Source organism: Macaca fascicularis, chromosome 15, assembly GCF_037993035.2.
Source record: "Macaca fascicularis isolate 582-1 chromosome 15, T2T-MFA8v1.1".
Classification (NCBI taxonomy): Eukaryota; Metazoa; Chordata; class Mammalia; order Primates; family Cercopithecidae; genus Macaca; species Macaca fascicularis.
In genome coordinates this window covers 128,312,157-128,331,170 of record NC_088389.1, presented here as the reverse complement: position 1 = coordinate 128,331,170, position 19,014 = coordinate 128,312,157, and the positions used below count along the sequence as shown (strand labels likewise).

Sequence of the window (19,014 nt, the reverse complement as noted above, 5' to 3'; positions counted from 1 at the left end):
CTGTCTATGGAGTAGCCATTTTTTTGTTCCTTTACTTTCTTAATAAACTTGCTTTCACTTTGCAAAAAGAAAAAAAAAAAAAAAGAAGAAGAAGAAGAGATGTGGACGATACAGTGTCCCAGGAATCATCGGAGGTGGTGGGCAGTTAGCAGTATGAGATGCCACAGAGAGTCAAGGAAAATAAGGCCTGAGGTTAAGCTAGACTTGGCAAGAAGTAAGTCATTGTGAATGTTTGAAAGTAAACTTGCAGTGAAGTGGTGTGGTCCGATGCCAGATTTCAACAGTTTAAGAAATATGCAGTCATAAAATAGAAAGGGTATAACCTTCTTTTCAGAAAAGCTGGATAGATAAACAAAAGCAACAACTAGCTATTGAGCCCAGCAAGAGAAAGCACATTTTGTTATTGTTTTTTCCGATAGGAAATCATGAGCAACTCAAAAGGCTTCTATCACCTGGAAGATGGGAAAAGCAGCGAGGGAGGAAGGAGATGGCAGTGTTCCATGGCTGGGAATGGAGTGGAGGACAGAGGCCATGAGAGTGGACCCAGGGGTGAGGGCAGGGGTTGGATTGAACCCAGATAACTATCCATACAGCAGACAAGGTCATTAGGAGGGAAACATGGATGGGAATCTGCATATCTCAGTTGAGGGGAAACATGGATGGGAATCTGCATATCTCAGTTGAGGGGAAACATGGATGGGAATCTGCATATCTCAGTTGAGGGGAAACATGGATGGGAATCTGCATATCTCAGTTGACTCAAACAGGGAAAAATGCAAGCTGGCATGCCTGGGAGCTGGCCTGGATGCTGCGGTAGGTGTGGTCAAAGTTAAGCGAGCAGGGACTTGGGAGTCCTAGTGAGCGCATTAATAAAGTGCTTTCACATTGTGACCATGGGGTCCAGCCTGGGCTATTCAGCTTCTTTCTCTAGTCCATACTCGGTAAAAATGAGTGTTACTGAATAACAAAGCAGTGGTGAGGAGGGCGGAATGGAGTGGAATTACTTAATCCTTAATCCTTTAGAATAAAATATGGGCCTGGGCGCAGTGGCTCACACCTGTAATCCCAGCACTTTGGGAGGCTGAGGCGGGCGGATCACAAGGTCAGGAGATCGAGACCATCCTGGCTAACATGGTGAAACCCTGTCTCTACTAAAAATACAAAAAACTAGCCGGGCGTGGTGGTGGCACCTGTTGTCCCAGCTACCGGGAGGCTGAGGCGGGAGAATGGCATGAACCCGGGAGGCGGAGCTTGCAATGAGTGGAGATCGCACCACTGCTCTCCAGCCTGGGCGACAGAGCGAGACTCCGTCTCAACAACAGCAACAAAATATGGTGGGCCGGCCGTGGTGGCTCATGCCTGTCATCCCAGCACTTTGGGAGGCCGAGGCGGTGGATCACCTGAGGTTGGGAGTTCAAGACTAGCCTGACCAACATGGAGAAACCCTGTCTCTAGTAAAAATACAAAAATTAGCTGGGTGGTGGAGCATGCCTGTAATCCCAGCTGCTTGGGAGGCTGACGCAGGAGAATCACTTGAACCCAGGAGGCGGAGGTTGCGGTGAAGCAAGATTGAGCCACTGCACTCCAGCCTGGGCAATAAGAGCGAGACTCTGTCTCAAAAAAAAAAAAAAAAAAAAAGAAAGAAAATATGGTACAAATTGGATTTATGATAAAATTATGTAGTTTAAATTATATCTAATTTTTGAAAACACTCAGCAAAGTTATGAAAAATAGAAAAGAAATATAGTGCTTTAAGTGCTCTAAACATTGTAAAATTTGAAAATGCTTCAGAACTTCTACCTGTTGAAATAATCTATTGACTTCTCATTTTCATTGAGCTCTTTTTTATTTTTATTTTTTCTGGGTACATATTAGGCATATATATTTATGGGGTACATGAGCTGTTTTGATACAGGTATAAAATATGTAGTAATCACATCAGGGAAATGGGGTATCCATCACCTCAAGCATTCATTATGTCCTTGTGTTACGAACATTCCAATCATACGCTCTCAGTTATTCTAAAATGTAAACAGAGTATTGCTGACTATAGTCACCCTGTTGTGCTATCAAATACTAAATCTCATCATTGTCTCTAACTAATCTTTGTACCCGTTAACCAGCCCCTTCTCCCTCCTAGCCTCTGGAAACTACCAGTGTATTCTATCTGCATGAGTTCAATTGTTTTAAGTTTTAGCTCCCACAGTTGAGTGAGAACATGGAAGTTTGTCTTTCTGTGTCTGTCTTTTTTCACTTAATGTAATATCCTCCATTTCCATCCATACTGTTGCAAATGGCAGGATCTTATTCTTTTTAATGGCTGAATAGTACACTGTTGTGTTTATGTACCACATTTTCTTTATCTGTTACTCTGTTAATGGACAGTTAGGGTGATTCCAAATCTTGGCTATTGTGAATAGTGCTGCAGTTAAGTATGGGAGTGCAGGTATGTCTTTGATATACTAATTTGCTTTCTTTTGAGTATGTACCTAGCAGTGGGATTGGTGGAACATATGGTAGTTCTATCTGTGGTTTTTGAGGAACCTCCATACTGTTCTTCCCAGTGGTTGTGCTCATTTACGTCCCCACTATATGACACGGATTGCCCTTTCTTCACATCCTCGCCTGTGTTCATTATTGCCTGTCTTTTATTCGACTCTTTCTTCTGAGTGTTAGAATGAGACAAGAGCTGGGCAGAGATGCAGTGTGTCTATTGTTGTGCCTACCTCTCCCTTCCCTGACCTAATTACTCTCCCTTCACCACCCTGAATCCAGCCGGCGGGTTTCCTCTAGCCTTTGCTATGGTAGGTAGTGGACCTCTGTTTGGTTTTCCATGTGACATTGATACAAGGTAGCATGTCATGGTTACTTGGATTGCTGTGCAATACAGGCCATGGATATCCTGGTTAAGAACACTCTGGAGTTCAACTGCTTCATTTACATCTTGGAAATCTCGGACACTTAGGCTCTCTGAGCATCGTTTCATCATCTGTAATCTTTCTAGTACCTGGATTGTCAGCCCCCGAGGCAGGTGTAACCTCTTAGAAAATGGAGTAGAAAAGCGAAATCCCCATTTCTTTATAACTGTAATGAGGTTTCCCGGGAATCCTTTTCTGACCACTCTCTATAATTTAGTTTAAGTGGTACTCTTCAGAAACTGAAACATACTATACTTTGCAAGCAAGTAGCAATCAAAGGGATACATTCTTTCACCTTTGAATGTAGAGTGAAATCACTTCCAATCTTATCTTTGCAACCCAAATGCCTGCTGATAATGTGAGGGTAAACATCTTAGGCACCAAAGAGGAATGGCATCTGGGTGCGGAGACGTGATCAGCAAAGCCAGAGTCAACACAAGCTGCCATCAGGGAAGCCCAAGTCCATCGCGTCACATCATGTTTCAGCATAAGTCAGGGCAGTCATACACTGATGGAGTAAAATCAGTTTTTGTTTTCAGTGTTCACATTTTAGACCTCCCCCCCACACTTGACTGGTTATAATATATAAATCAAGCCACAGCTGACAGTGATTTGCTTGTTTTGTTCAGGAAAAGGTCTTTGACTGAGACTCTGACTTGGCCTTACTGCATTGATCTTCAACACAGGCGCTTTTTATAATTCCCACAACAGCATTAACTCCAGTGGTTTTTTTTTTTTTGAATATACATATCACAATAGAGTCTTTCATTACATGATCACAAATTATATGCAGTCACTCTTATATGGTTCCTGAAAGCAGTAAATTTTGAGCAAAGAGAGACTGTTTAAAACTTGAGACCAGAGAGCACAGTTTATCTTATTTACAGTTTGGCTTAAAGGTTGGTCTTTAAGTTAATATCATACCACATGTGGTAATCCTGCAAAGTGCTACATATTTTTATTTATAGTTAAGGGAATAAAGCAAAATCCCCTTTTCATTATGTTATCTTGCATTATTGACTCAGTGATAAATGACATTGCCTCTCGGGTATGAGTTTTGTAGAGAAAGACCCTATTGTAGCATATATTTATATGGGGAGGGGGCTAGTTAGAGTTATGGTTCCAGAGGGAATTTAAACTCTGAATATACTGGTACTTGTACAGTTAAAACGTATAGCTCAATGTTGTTTTAACACTATATTTTTACTTGAAGTAAAAGAAAAATAAATAGGCATGAACAAAGGGGAAAAGCTTAAGGTTGAAATGCAAGCAACCAAATAAAATGACTAAAAGCATATCCTGAACTCAAAGATTACAATTTTACCAGAGATAATGGTGGTCATTAGATTGGCCAGTCTCTGCTGTTTAAGGATGACGTCAGCTTTCAAAGTTTATTAACCGTTGAAGGGCATCAGAGAACAATTTCTAGCAAATCGGGGAGATGTGAAAGTGAGCCGAAGGGAAAGTGCTGAGGGGCTGGAAAGTTCAACACCTGCCCCAACATTTGAGGAGGAAACTGGTTCCATGCTATGTCAGTTTGTCCAAACCAATATTCTTGAGAATTTCTACTGAAGGAGGAAGCCAGTAGATATTTTGGAGGGATGGTTAGTGTTTTAGAATGTATTTGTTTTGAAATAGAATAGTAAATTTAAAAAAATAGGAAATTACAATCTTGAATAAAGTAAAAATTATTTCAGCCTCTAGTCATTCAAAACTTTGGATAAATTAACCAGGAATGGGCTGCCATTTTGCTAAGCACACAGAAATAAGGACTTTCTGATAAATTAATAATAGAAGTAAGGTTTCAGGACTAATATATTTGAAGCAAATTTGTCCCCTGCCCATTCTTTCTGCACCTAAAAGGTATCATTTCACTGTTTCTGTGGCCTCCATTGTTTCTCTGGGAATCCAGGTCATTCTGAGAAGAAGCCACCTGCCATCTGTGTCGTCGTTCTTCTGTGGGTAATATGTCGTTTCGTAATGGCTACTTTCAAGATTAGTTTTGTTTTTCAGTAGTTTGATAATGATGTGCCTAGGTGTGTTTTCCTTCATATTTTTCCTGTGTAAATAAACTTTTGAAGCTTTGTATCTCTCACCAAATTTGGAAAATTTTAACTATTTTTAAATAAATGGTTTATTTTGAAATACTTTCAGATTTACCAAAAAGTTGCAAACATAGTATAGGGAGTTCCCAACTCATCATCCAGCTTCTCTTCATGTTCATATAATCACGATATGTTTGTTAAACTAAAAATGTAGCACTGGCATAATGCTTTTATCTACAGTTTTTCCAGTAATGTCCTTTTTGTTTGTTTGTTTTAGGATCCAGTCTAGGATACCACATTGCATTTTATCATATCTCCTGTACACCTCCATTCTCTAACACTTTGTCAGATTTTACTTGTTTTTTGTAGCCTTCACACTTTTGAAGAGTACTGGTTAGGTGTGTTTTAGAATGTCCCTCAGTATGGGTTTGTCTGATGTGTCGTCATGCTTACACTGAGGTTTCAGGAACACGACACAGGTAGGGTACCCTACTCATTGCGTCGTACCGGAGGATAATGATACCATATGACTTATCACTGGTGGTATTCAACTTGATTAAACTGTCAGATTTCTCTACTGTGAACATAATATTTTTTCTTTTCCATTCCTTATTTCTTGGAAGCAAATAATTAAGTTTGGCCTATATTCAAGGGGAAGGGAATTAAGTTCTATGTCTTTGAAGAGGTAATATCTACATCGATTTTTTGGAATTCTTCCATAAGGAAGATGTGGTCTCTCCCTTCATGATTATTTATTCAACCAATTTAAACAAATGGTTACTTATTTAATTATTTGTGTATATCAGAGTGGACATACTCATTTTATTGGGGTTTAATCCAATACTATCATTATTTATTTTCTTACTCAAATTGTTCCAGCTTTGGGCATTGAAAGTTCTTTCAGGTTGGTTCCTGTGTCCAATTCTTCTGTTTGTCTGTCTGTTTCCTTCTTTACTTTAGGGGTCCATGTGATGCTTCAGACCCATCTTGTGTTTTCCCTGTCCAGTTTGAGAATCAGCCATGTCTCCAAGGAGGGCTGTTTCCTCGTGTTGGAAAATGGTATTTAGAAACAAGATCTAGGTGCCGGTTGTGCTCACTGCTTCTTGTTTTTTGAAGTATTTTTTGGGACCACATTCTCTTTTGCCTGTCCATCTTGGACTCCAATTACATGTCCCAAAAGTACCTGTTCATTCTTTTTCACATTTTTCTGTTCTTTACACTGGATAATTTCTATATAACTATTTTCTGGTTCACTGACTGTCTTCTATAATCATTAATCTTCTGTTAAAACCATCCGGTGAAGTTTTTATCTTAAATATAGTATTCTTCAGTTCTGGAATTTTCTTTTCCTTTTTAAAAAGGTAATTCCTATTTCTTTGCTGAGTTTTCCTTTTAGTTCATGTATTACAGCATTTTTGTCTAATTATAATATGAATAGCTGCTTTAAAATCGTTGTCTGTTAATTCTAATATTTGAGTCCACTCAGGTTGGTCTCTACTAATTGCTTTTTCTTTGAGTCTGGGTCATGTTTTCTTATTTCTTTTATGTCTACTAGTTTTATATTTTATCTTAGACATTGTAATTGATACTTTGTAGAAACTCTGGATTCTGTTATGGTCCTCTGAAGAATACTGATGTTTTGTATTAACAGACAGTTGACTTGACTGAACTCAGACTTCTAACTTTACCTTTGCTGCTGTGGAGAGCAGCCAAAATCTCAGTTTAGTTGAGTTCATTTTGCCTTAAGGAGGCCATTTGATCTCCCCCATACATGCATGGTTCAGGGGACAATTAGGGAATTGGGCAGAGTTTATATACAGAATATAGGACTCTTGCTTTGGAGACATCACCTTTCCTAAAGTTTTCCTTCTTTTCTCTCCAGCTGCTGTGTTGGTCTTGAACTCTAGTCTCTCATTCTTCAGCCAGTAAGACTTTAGGTTTTCGGCTGTGCGCGGTGGCTCACGCCTGTAATCCCAGCACTTTAGGAGGCCGAGGTGGGTGGATCACGAGGTCAGGAGATTGAGACCATCCTGGCCAACACGGTGAAACCCCGTCTCTACTAAAAATACAAAACATTGGCCGGGCGAGGTGGCGGCGCCTGTGGTCCCAGCCACTGGGGAGGCTGAGGCAGGAGCATCACTTGAACCTGGGAGGCGGAGGTTGCAGTGAGCGAGATTGGGCCACTGCACTCCAGCCTGGCGACAGAGCAAGACTCCATCTCAAAAAAAAAAAAAAAAACATTGGCCGGGCGCGGTGGCTCAAGCCTGTAATCCCAGCACTTTGGGAGGCCGAGACGGGCGGATCACGAGGTCGGGAGATCGAGACCATCCTGGCTAACACGGTGAAACCCCGTCTCTACTAAAAATACAAAAAACTAGCCGGGCGAGGTGGCGGGCGCCTGTAGTCCCAGCTACTCGGGAGGCTGAGGCAGGAGAATGGCGTGAACCCGGGAGGCGGAGCTTGCAGTGAGCTGAGATCCGGCCACTGCACTCCAGCCTGGGCGACAGAGCAAGACTCCGTCTCAAAAAAAAAAAAAAAAAAAAAAACCTTCAGGTTTCAATCTTAGTTTTAACCCATTTATGCCTAGTGTTCCATTATTGGAACGCTAAGCTTGTGGCAGTTATTTATATCCTGCTCAAGGTCATCTCCAAGGTCTGATTTTTCTTTTTCTTTTTCTTTTGTTTTGAGACGGAGTCTCACTCTGTCGCCCAGGCTGGAGTGCAGTGGCGCTTTCTCAGCTCACTGCAAGCTCCGCCTCCTGGGTTCACGCCATTCTCCTGCCTCAGCCTCCCAAGTAACTGGGACTATAGGCACCTGCCACCACGCGTGGCTAATTTTTTGTATTTTTAGTAGAGACAGGATTTCACCGTGTTAGCCAGGCTGGTCTCGATCTCTTGACCCCGTGGTCCACCCGCCTCGGCCTCCCAAAGTGCTGGGATTACAGGCGTGAGCCACCGCACTGGGCCCAAGGTCTGATTTTTCACACACAAAAAATTGCAACCTCTGGCATAAATGAGTTAACTGCCTTGCCTGGCACCAAGTAGGGTTTTCCCTCCGGTGAAAAACTATAAAGCAGGAAGCTCAATGCCATTCCCTTCTTCACGTGTTGGCTCCCTACAGCCCTTGTCAGCTTTTTGCTCACTTTCATGGGCCTTCAGAAATTTTGTCTTTTTGTCTAGAGTTTATAAGTACTATCAGTGGGAGGATTAGTCTACCAGAAGGTACTCCACTATTACCAGAAGTGGTACTCCCTTTCATTTAAGGGGAGGTCAGAATAATATTAATTAAATAATCAAACAGACACATGTAAAACTAAAACTGTGTTTGTTGTGCTACTAAGAAGCACATGACTATAAAATCTAATAACAGGGGAATTTGACTTAATCAGTGAAGTCAGGGATGTTTTCCTTGAGGACATGATGGGGGCCGGAGAGTTACTAGACAAAGACAGAATGGAAGAGATTCCGCATATTTGTTGATTGAGTGATATAATCCAGCTTTCTGTGTATCTGGGCTTCTTTCTTTGCACATATTCTTAACCTCTCGTCTTTAATCATCTCTCTGGGCTTCTGGGATAATAAAAGGTAATCTATAGCTACGGTGCCTCTAATGTTATACAACAAAGAATATCCTATATGAAAATTTCTTTTTTTTTTTCAACTGAAATTTTAATTTTAGATCCAGGGGATACATGTGCAGGTTTGTTGCAAGGGTATATTGCATGATGCTAAGGTTTGGACTTCTATTGAACCCATCATTTAGACAGTGAACATAGAACCCATGAAAACTTTTTTTTTTTTCAGAAAGAGTCTCGCTGTGCTGCTCAGGCTGGAGTACAGTGACACAATCACAACTCACTGTAGTCTTGGCCTGTCAGGCTCAAGCAATCCTCCCACCTCAGTCTCCTAAGTAACTGGACTATAGGCGTGTACACCACCATGTCTGGCTAACTGTTATTTGTAGAGAGAGGTCTTCCTGTGTTACCTGGGCTTGTCTTGAACTCCTGGGCTCAAGCCATCCTCCCGCCTTGGCCTCCCAAAGTGCCGGAATTACGAGCACGAGCTACTGCACCCAGCCTCATGAAAACTTCTTCACCAAAAGGAATTGTGGGTCTGGACCATTACGTGGTATGTCGTCGTCTGTGGGCTTCTGGTCAGTGTGATCCACTGAAGTATGAGGAAATCTCCCTTCCACTTCAGGTAAACAACACACACACACAGGCACACAAGTCTCTTTCTTTCTCTGTCTCTCTCTCACATACACATACATCCCCCCACATACATGCAGGTACCAGGGAGAAAGAACAGATACGTATCAATAAATGCAAGCTAATAACAAACTTCTTTCTTATCAGCAACAAGATATGCCAGGTTACAGTGGAGTTGTAATTAGTGTTAATTAATGTAAACTAGTGTAAAAAAGTGTTAATTAAAAATATCAACAAAAGGTCAACACTTAGTTAAGTGATCACTCAGTAGAGAGGATGTAATACAGACATTTTCAAACATACAACTGTTAAAATAATTTGTTACCCATGGACCCCTGAAATAATCACTAAAGATAAACTTAAGTAAAAAGGAAATTGTGGCAGATTGTATTTTCCAAAAATGGCCATAACAATATTTACCATCTTCCATGCTTTTCTACAATATACCTTGCCACTCCCCCATCAAAAGGTGGAGTCTAATCCCCTCTCCTTGAATCTGTATTGGCCTTATGAGTTTGCTCTTGAAAGCAATAGACTATTAGAAATAATAACCATGTTGACTTTGAGGCTAGGTCAGAAGAGGCCATGCAGTTTTCAACTGGTTTTTGGGATGCTCATGCTGGGGGCTGCCTGCTACCATAGAAGATGTCCAACCATTCCAAGATCTCAGTGTTAAATAAGCTTTATTTAAATTTAAATAAGTTTATTTAAATAAGTTTAAGCAGCCTCTCTGGGCATCAGACCCTCCAGACAAGTCCGTCCTCCACCTGAGGGCCATCGAGTAACAGATTCCTCCAGCTGACTGCGACCCACATTCATGACCTGTAGAATGGAATTAAATGGTTGCTGTTTGAAGCTACAAAGTAATTTGTCATGCAGCAAGTAGAATAAAATTGGACCCAGAAGGAAGGAGTGGAATGTATAAATTATCAAGAGTAAGGAAGCTGGTGAATATATTTGTAAATACAAATGAATATTGACTTTAAAAAAGTTGGGTGGAGTTTTAACAAACAATGTGATACTAAGATAATAGCAACAATAATATGGAAGCTGGTATGGAGTAAGGAAGAGGGAAGACTGGTGATAAAACTTTCCAAGGTCCTTATTTTGTTTGGAAGGTTGTTTGAGATTGACTTTAAGTAGGCATATTAAAGGCATTGATTGTGTAAGTTATGAAACAGTGGAGGGGAAAACAGAATGTAGAAAAATTCAATAAAAAGCAGAAAAATAAAGCTAAGAAACAAAATCACGGGAGATAGAAAACAAAACGTGTTGATTGAGATGGTGCTATTACAACTGTAATTGTGATAAATTTAAAGAAATTCATTTCAGTCATTAAAAATGATAATTATATTTTTAAAATAGCCAGTCAAATGTTGTTTTAAAAAGACAGCCAAGGCAAAAAGAGTCCAGAGCACTTAAAAATAAAAGAGATTGAAAGATGTGCCAGGAAAAAGCAAACCAAAAGAAAGTAGGTATGACAATATTAACATCAGGCAAAATGGAATTTCGAGACATCTCGTTTTTTCTTCTCAGGATACACCTGTGCCTCTTTTTGTGCCACATCGTTTTACCTGCGGGTGCAGCTAAGAGGTGTGCGTACGAGGCTCATTGCAGCATCATTTGTAATGAAGAAAATTTTCAAATAACTTAAATATCTATCAGTAGGGGAATGTATGGATAAATTATAGAATATTCATGTGGGAGCATTAAACAGCAGTTAAAAGAGACAGATTTATATACATCAGCATGTCTATATCTCAGAACCATTGAGTGAAAGAAGTTGCAGAATAGTATGTCAGTGTGACATTTATAAACACAAAACAGTATATTTGAACTTCTAAGTTTCCTTCTAATTCTGAAATTATTGAATTTCACAGTAGTAAACTATGTTCCTGTGACTATATGCATTTGATTGTGTGAAGAATTGTGCCCAGAAACAGTGTATTTCAGCAAGTACACTGGCTGTTATTAAGAGCAATTGGCATATCCTAAATAATGGAATAGCAGAAAACTGTCATTCTCTGGTCAGGTAATCAGTGGAATTAAATATTTAGTAATTACTCACAGTGTGCTCTATGTTGTAGAATAAGCATATATGCAAAAATAAGTTCTCCTTTCCCCCAGTTGCTTACAAGTAAAAAGATGTGGCATAAAAAGAGGCACAGGTGTATCCTGAGAAGAAAAAATGAGATGTCTGGAGGGAGATGTTTGTTAAGCAGTAACTTAGCACTAGACTATAGAGTACACAAGCTGGAATCCCTGTTGTATAACTAACTAGACATTGAAATCACAAAAGCCTTTGGATGGCAATTCCACAAATATTTATTGAGAACCTGCTGTGTTGAGGATACTCCACTTAACCTGGTCATGAACGCAAAAATGATTCAGGAGTTACAAGGAATTTTTAGAGCATTGGAGGATGGAGGTAACTATAAAATGAGCCAGGATAAGTTCAAGAGTCATGAGGATACATGTTGCTTTGTAGCTTGAAAGGAGAATGAAATTTTTTTCGTTGGGAGGATTGGGGACGGCGTTACAGAGGTTATATTCCACATTCGTAAATGGGTGCATTCCACTTTGGATGGCTGAGAATGGCAGAGCAGTTTCTTCTCTGCGCCATAGCTCTGTTTAGTATGTGATCCTCTTCCCCCTTAAGAAAAATATTACTGTACGCTAATCCTTTCAAAGCCTTTAATGGTGCTGCCGAGACAATCATTTAAGCATTTAAAATACATACCACATAGCACACTTATTTTCTTTTTCTTTTTTTTTTAGCACACTTATTTTAGATGCAGCGATGGTTAGCCACTGGAAACTAACCGTTGGTTTTTATAAGGGGGACTTTTATATGTTATGGCTTGTGACAGAGAATGGAAAAATGCTTCAGTGAGACAGGCTAGCATTTTGAATTGGAGCACAATAATAGCCAAAAGTGCTGAAGTCGACGGACTGCTTAGAAATATGGTTTCCATTTGCTGAGAGAGACCTTGCAGTGTGGCCACATACATGCATTTGCAACCACAGGCAGTTCAGTTTTTCCCTAAATGTGGGGCTGTGACCCTGACTGACGTCAGTGAGCGTTACGTACTTGCAGAGAGAAAGATGATTTAGGTCATCCATGCATCTAAGACAAGTAAGACATAGGCAAATAAGCAACAACTAATAGACTTATGTGTACATTATTTAGGTTGGAAACCATGCAGAAGTGACAGAATCTTCAGAATCTTCTGGGGCTGGCTTAAAAGTTCTCCTTTGCCCCCCAAGCTATTGCAATAAGAATTGCTTACTAGTCTGCATAACTTGAAGAAGATAAAGAAGGTCGAAGGAAGATATGGAAGAGAGACTTAGAGGTGACATTTGTCTTATGACTTAGACAGTATGAAGGAGATGGCCATGAGACCTGGGGATGAGAGTTCCCAGGAAAAGCCTCAGCAGGTGGAAAATGTTCTGTTCACGGCAAACAAAAAGAACTGGGTGACCTTGAGCAAATTGCTTTGCCTGTCTGGGACTCACTGTCTTCATTTGTAAAATTAGAGAGTTGGATTGAGTGAGCCCTAAGGAATTTTTCAGTTCCAAAGTTCAGTGAAATAAAGATGACTTAAAGTAGGCCAAATGAAGTTGTTGATTGTTTTTAAAGATGGCAACCCTGGGCCGGGCGCGGTGGCTCACGCCTGTAATCCCAGCACTTTGGGAGGCCGAGCTGGGCAGATCACGAGGTCAGGAGATCGAGACCATCCCGGCTAACACGGCGGAACCCTGTCTCTACCAAAAATACAAAAAAATTAGCCGAGTGTGGTGGCAGGTGCCTGTAGTCCCAGCTACTCGGGAGGCTGAGGCAGGAGAATGGCGTGAACCCAGGAGGCAGAGCTTGCAGTGAGCCGAGATCGCGTCACTGCACTCCAGCCTGGGTGACAGAGCGAGACTCTGTCTCAAAAAAAAAAAAAGAAAAAAGATGGCAACCCTAAGGCTGGTTGTGATGGCTCACACCTGTAATCTCAGCACTTTGGGAGGCTGAGGTAGGCAGATTGCCTGAGCTGAAGAGTGCAAGACCAGTCTGGGCAACATGGCAAGACCTCATCTCTACAAAACTTTAAAAAGTTAGATGAGTGTGGTGGCACGTACCTATGGTCCCAGCTACTTGGGAGGCTGAGGAAGGAGGATTGCTTGAGCCTGCAACCCTAGGGATGTTTGAATGTTCAGAACAGGGTGTAATCATTGAGGGGGATAAAATGTTGGCAAGAGAAAAATGTCAAATGAAACAGGGTTCAAGTAAGTAGAAGGGGATGGTGTTGAGAGAACACTTCTTCCCCACTTCTCGTGTTTCCTTCCTTGCTGGGGGAGTTCAGTCAGTGTAACACTCCTGATCCCAGTGCCTTTATCCTAAGGGAGCTGGAGTGACTTAGTCTGATAAATTTGGGAAGAAGAAACAGGATGTGCTCTGCTCATCTCCTCCCTTTTGCGTTTGGGCAACAATCCTGACCGCAGAGAGCCATTCTCTCTTCCTCCAGGCCTTAAATCTTACCTGAGGGAGGCCACCTCTCCTTCTGGAAGCATTGCCTGTGACCATGTTGATAAACCTAATTTGGGGATTCAGTTTCCAGCTACCTTTGGCTCTCACAGTAAGCCATGTTCTCCAGTTTAGCCTTCATCTGTAGTAATGGCGATATTTCGGCCTGCCTTTGCCATATCTTATTTTTTGCTACATTCAGAATCTGGATGGGAGAGGAATGTGCTATTTATTTGGCTCTCTCAAAACCCCAGAAGTTGGGATTCAGTGGGGCAGAATAAACTAAACAAGCTTTGGTGAGAAGGGATATTGTTCCCTCTGAATCAAGAGAAGGTAATACTTATGAAGAGCTAATGATACTTTGAGGTATGGTTGAGCTGCAGAGATTCAGAATTATCTCAGCAAAGCAGGGGGCCAAATCCTCAGCTGAGAATGACAGCAAGCATGGAATTGGAAAGTTAAAGGTGTTAGAATTGCTTCTATGGAGAGTATGTGGAAGAATCCGCTAAAGAGAACCAATGGATTGTCAGGTGACAAACGTTTCATCACTTAAGACACATGCCACGTAGTGCACTGATTTTAGAGGCGGCTGTGGTTAGCCACTGGAAGGCCAGCCGTGGCTTTTCGTAACAGTGGTTCTGCTAACAGGCTTGAGTGGGTGGGGCCCTAGGGCAGCCTCATTCTCTGCCACCAGGAACAAAAGTGGTGAGAACTGTTCTGTAGAATGTGTTTTATACCTAAATTATACAAATTTTTAGAAGTGAATTTAGGAATCTGTTAGAGTTGGACAATAAATAATTATATCTATAATGTTAAAAATGCTAAACTGTTTTCTCTGCATATGATAGTTTAGCCAGCCACTAAATTGACCTTTGTCTCACTGATGCCTGTTTTCGTTCTGTGTGTGTGTGAGCGTGTATGTATTCCGGGCTTTTAATCAAACAAGTTTTTTAAAAGATGCCCAGTCAACAAAATACTGTATGTTCGCAGCCACAGCCACCATCAGAATGAAGGTTTAAGATCACTGTTTCTCATTACATAGAAATAGCCACGGCTTTATTGAAGGTTATTATTCAAAATGACAGGACAGAAAATACTCTGGCTTATCCCCTGTGCTCATTGACTTTTCTAGGACCAAGGGAAATACCAGCTTCTCCATAAAGTAAATTCAAACTCTTCTTTGCATCCTTGCTTTCTCTCTACTCCTATTGCACTGAAAGTGTGCCGCACACAGTGCAGTGGGGGAGGAGCGAGGACCAGGGAAGGGTTTCAGGAGGTGTCGCACTTACACCGGGACATGGAGAAGAACAGGATTTGGCAGGTGGCGGTGGGAGGGCAGGAGCAGGAGCACTCCATGTCCAGCACATGGGTCAGTCCAAAAGGCACGTCGGCCTAGAGTCAGGTCCTCTTCAGGAAGCAGTGTTTTGAGTAGGCCCTTTGGCTAGAGGACAAGGATGCAAGGGAATGTTGCCTCTATGACTGGAAAAGTAGATAGAAACTGATTGTACAAGGCTGCAGGAGACAGGATTTTTTAAGGTTAGGTGAGATTTTGAAGAGGAACTAGTCTGTGGAGAGGTATAAAGTGAAAATCAATGGGATATTAACCAAGAATGAGATTCCAGAAGGAAAGGAAATAAAAGGGTCTAGTAGAGAAGCAGATAAAACAGGGAGGAGGATCTAGCAGAGAAGCAGATAAAACAGGGAGGAGGAGTTAGGATACAAAGGGAGGGCTTGATTTACTTGAAAATTCAAGTGTTTTGTGGTTGTTGAAAGAATGCCGCCTGATATTTAGAAATACAAAAGTTATTTTAAATATATCTACTCTGTCAGAGTTTTTCTTTCTGTTCCCCTGCCATTTCTTTTTTGGTTTTGGTAAAAGAATAAAAAAAGAAGAGCATATGCTGAAAGAAATTAGGTACACAACAGGGACTGAAATAATTTCAAATAATTTTTCTTTTAGCCAGATTGCTAGTATACAATAAGAATACATTTTGATTCAGAACTTTTATGAAGAATGTGTGCATTTTATTGTAACATCTGTTTCTACATTTTAATTTCTCTCCTTCCTTTTGTAGGTATTTGCATGCTTCTTTTTTTTTCCAAGTGAGAAGACCTTTTGCTTGCCACAAGAAGGCTATTACCCAGAATGTTAATGGGTTTTCAGCTATTAAGATGTAATGATATACCTTGAGTATTTAACTATAAATTTGAAAAATCTCCATGAACAATCTCAAAGGAATACTTAGAATGCACTCCTGGTAAATTGGCTCATTTTCCTGTAATTTACTGGAAGTGCTGATATGAGAGCAGTCCTAATGTGAAAAGTACATTAATCCCTGGAGTTACATTGTATGTATTAAATTATTACTCTCAAAGAATAAAATGTATGGGGCCATTTAGCCTTCATTCACACTTGTTACTTGGAATCACAGTGGAAAAACAATCACTTATCTTTTGATGCACAAAATTAGAAGGGATACATTTAATATCTTTTAAGACCATAGGCACAGTGATGCTGGGTTACACTTTTGCATAACAATTGCTGTTTTCTAAAAGAAGGACATTTCTCATTGGAGCATGCTTCTTCTGGCTTTGTGGAGGCCCGTGCCATCCACTTGGTAATTGAAATATTTTTAGAAACCCATAATGCAGCTTTCTTTCATGTCAGTAAAAAAGATTAGTCAGCCTTCCAGCCACGAGCATCCACCACTTGGGGGATTATTTAGGACGGTGGCCACGGCATCCACCACTTGGGGGATTATTTAGGACGGTGGCCATGGCATCCACCACTTGGGGGATTATTTAGGATGGTGGTCAACTTGCAGGAGCAGCAGTTGCGGGAGCACTTAGGTCTTATTTGGAATTTTGTCTAATTGTGCTTTCCTTTTTTGCCAGGAGACTGAAAGTTGTGGAACCATAATCTGTGACATCAGTTGTTTTTTGATAAGCAGCTATTTATGATTCTGGAAGATTAAGGCAGATAGGAAGCCCCATCTGAGATTTTAACAAATCTCTCAAACAGTAAACCACATCATGGACATGCAGCTGGACCCTGCCGGAGATGACCTGCCTCTCATGGCCAACACCAGCCACATACTTGTGAAGCACTATGTGCTGGATTTGGATGTGGATTTTGAAAGTCAAGTCATTGAGGGGACCATAGTGCTTTTCCTTGAGGACGGAGACAGATTCAAGAAACAGAATCGCTCTGTTGAGGAAGCCTGCCAATCAGAGTCAAACAAAGGCTGCAAATTGGGGATGCCTGAGCCCTGCCATGTTCCTGTGACAAATGCGATGACCTTCTCATCTGAAATGGAATATAATGATTGTGCAATCTGTAGTAAAGGGGAAAAAGATACTTCTGATAAAGATGGTAACCATGACAACCAGGAACATGCTGCTGGGATTTCTAGCTCGAAGCGCTGCTGTGACACAGGGAATCATGGGAGTGAGGAGTTTTTGCTAGTGTTGGACTGCTGTGATTTATCTGTGTTAAAAGTCGAGGAGGTGGATGTGGCTGCTGTGCCAGGTATGGAAAAATTTACAAGGTCTCCCGAGCTCACTGTTGTTTCTGAGGAGCTCAGGAATCAGATTGTACGTGAACTTGTGACTTTGCCTGCAAATCGCTGGAGGGAGCAGTTAGACTATTATGCTCGTTGCAGCCAGGCTGCTGGCTGTGGGGAACTCCTCTTTGACACTGACACTTGGAGCTTACAGATCAGGAAGACAGGGGCTCAGACAGCTACTGACTTTCCTCATGCTATCAGGATATGGTACAAAACTAAACCCGAAGGGCGATCAGTTACATGGACCTCAGACCAGAGTGGCAGGTAGGTTATCTGAGCGCTTCGAAGCCCCGTGCCTGTTAATCTTGTACGCTGCAGGGATGCTTTCAAACATGAGACCGGTTCTGCAGAGAGGCTCCTGTGTCTTCTGTGACAGGACCCCAGTAGCCTCAAATCCTTAGACCTGCAGTGAAGCAGGTAAACTCCCAGGCATGCTAAACCCTTAATAGGATTAGCTCCCTTAAGTCAGGATGAAAAGATTATTAAGCCCTCCTATTTCTGAGTTAAGAGATTGAAAGGCAAGCTTAACGCTGAAATCCTGAGCCTTGCTCTCCATTGAGATCTCTGCTAGTGGGAGTGCTGTAGATGGGAGTGATACGTCTCCAAGTGAGTACTTCCTTAACGTTCCTTCATAGTCCCTTGAGACACCAGACTGCCATGAAGTTGGGTTGGTGTGAAGCCTGGCAAAGTGCTTTCAGATAAAGCCAGCTCTGCTTTGTGCATTTCTTACCGTACCTGTCTATTGGCAGCTATGCCTCCCTGACTTTTGTCAGTTTTCACGTAATGTGACACCCCCCCGCCCAAAGCATACAAAAGACCTATTTCGGAGGAGCATAATAGTCCTCTGAGACTGCACACTGGCTTCTTTGGCCGTGATTCTTGGTGTGTGGTACCAGAAAGACCCCTGGGTTTTAGTTCGAGGAAGAGGAGTTGATGAGGCATCGTTTTCTAGAGGGTACATTTAGGCAGCCCTTCCTCCAACAGTTGTTCAGATTTTTAAAAATCCTTTTCTTATTGTTCTTCCTCCAACAGTTGTTCAGATTTTTTTTAATTTGAGAATTTTAAAATCAAACTTTATTGATTCCTCCGTATTTTACCTATTTGTGCCAAAGTACTGCATTCAATATGGTAATTATTGCAGAGCTTGGATGAGGAACGTTGACCTCTGTTAGCTGGGTTTGAGAGCCTTCTTTTATAGCGTTGGATTTCCTTAATTGAAGCGGTGGTCTTCGGCAACGGCTTCCATGTCTCCCTCAATTCATCCCCCCAAACACCTTGCAGGTACAGTTTTTTAAAGCCTCACTTTGACTTTGAGCTCTAATTATTCATTCCTTTCCTCTAATCTTACCTCCTGTTCTGGTCTCCCACCCTGCTCAGAATGAGTTCACTTCCTGTCTTATTTCTGTTAGAGTCTGAGGCAGCCATTGGGAAATTGCAGGGTTGGTGCAAACTTACATCAGTACAAAAGCATAGTGATTTATTTATAGAATAACTTATTAGATATTTTTTGGAGACTGTGAAAGAATGAAACAGATGTTCTTATTGTATCTTCACACTTCTTGAAATTATTAAAGATGGGGATTTCAATACGATTTAACAATATGCTATCTGAATATTTACCTAGGAAATTGTAGTTTTTATACTCCTAGATATTTCATTTTTGAACTAGAATAATGAGGAAGAAGGAACTATTGACAGAATTTGGAAGAAATATTTGTGGCCTCAAACATGACTTTCTCCTGAGTGCTCACTGCAAAGAAAGAGATTA

At 41.2% G+C, this 19,014-nt stretch overlaps 1 protein-coding gene across 50 annotated transcripts in view; it reads left to right on the top strand.

Annotated features, from left to right (window-relative positions):
* The window catches only part of AOPEP (aminopeptidase O (putative)), a 365,171-nt gene that overhangs the window by 11,924 nt on the left and 334,233 nt on the right, over nt 1-19,014 (top strand). For all 50 annotated transcript variants that reach the window (XR_012424986.1, XR_012424985.1, XR_012424981.1 and 47 more), the window contains exon 2: nt 16,576-17,510. Coding sequence is in view for 16 of the 50 variants with exons in the window: in XM_074018015.1 (XP_073874116.1) it covers nt 16,714-17,510 (797 nt within the window). In the remaining 34 variants the exon portion in view is untranslated. The remainder of the gene's footprint in view (nt 1-16,575; nt 17,511-19,014) is intronic.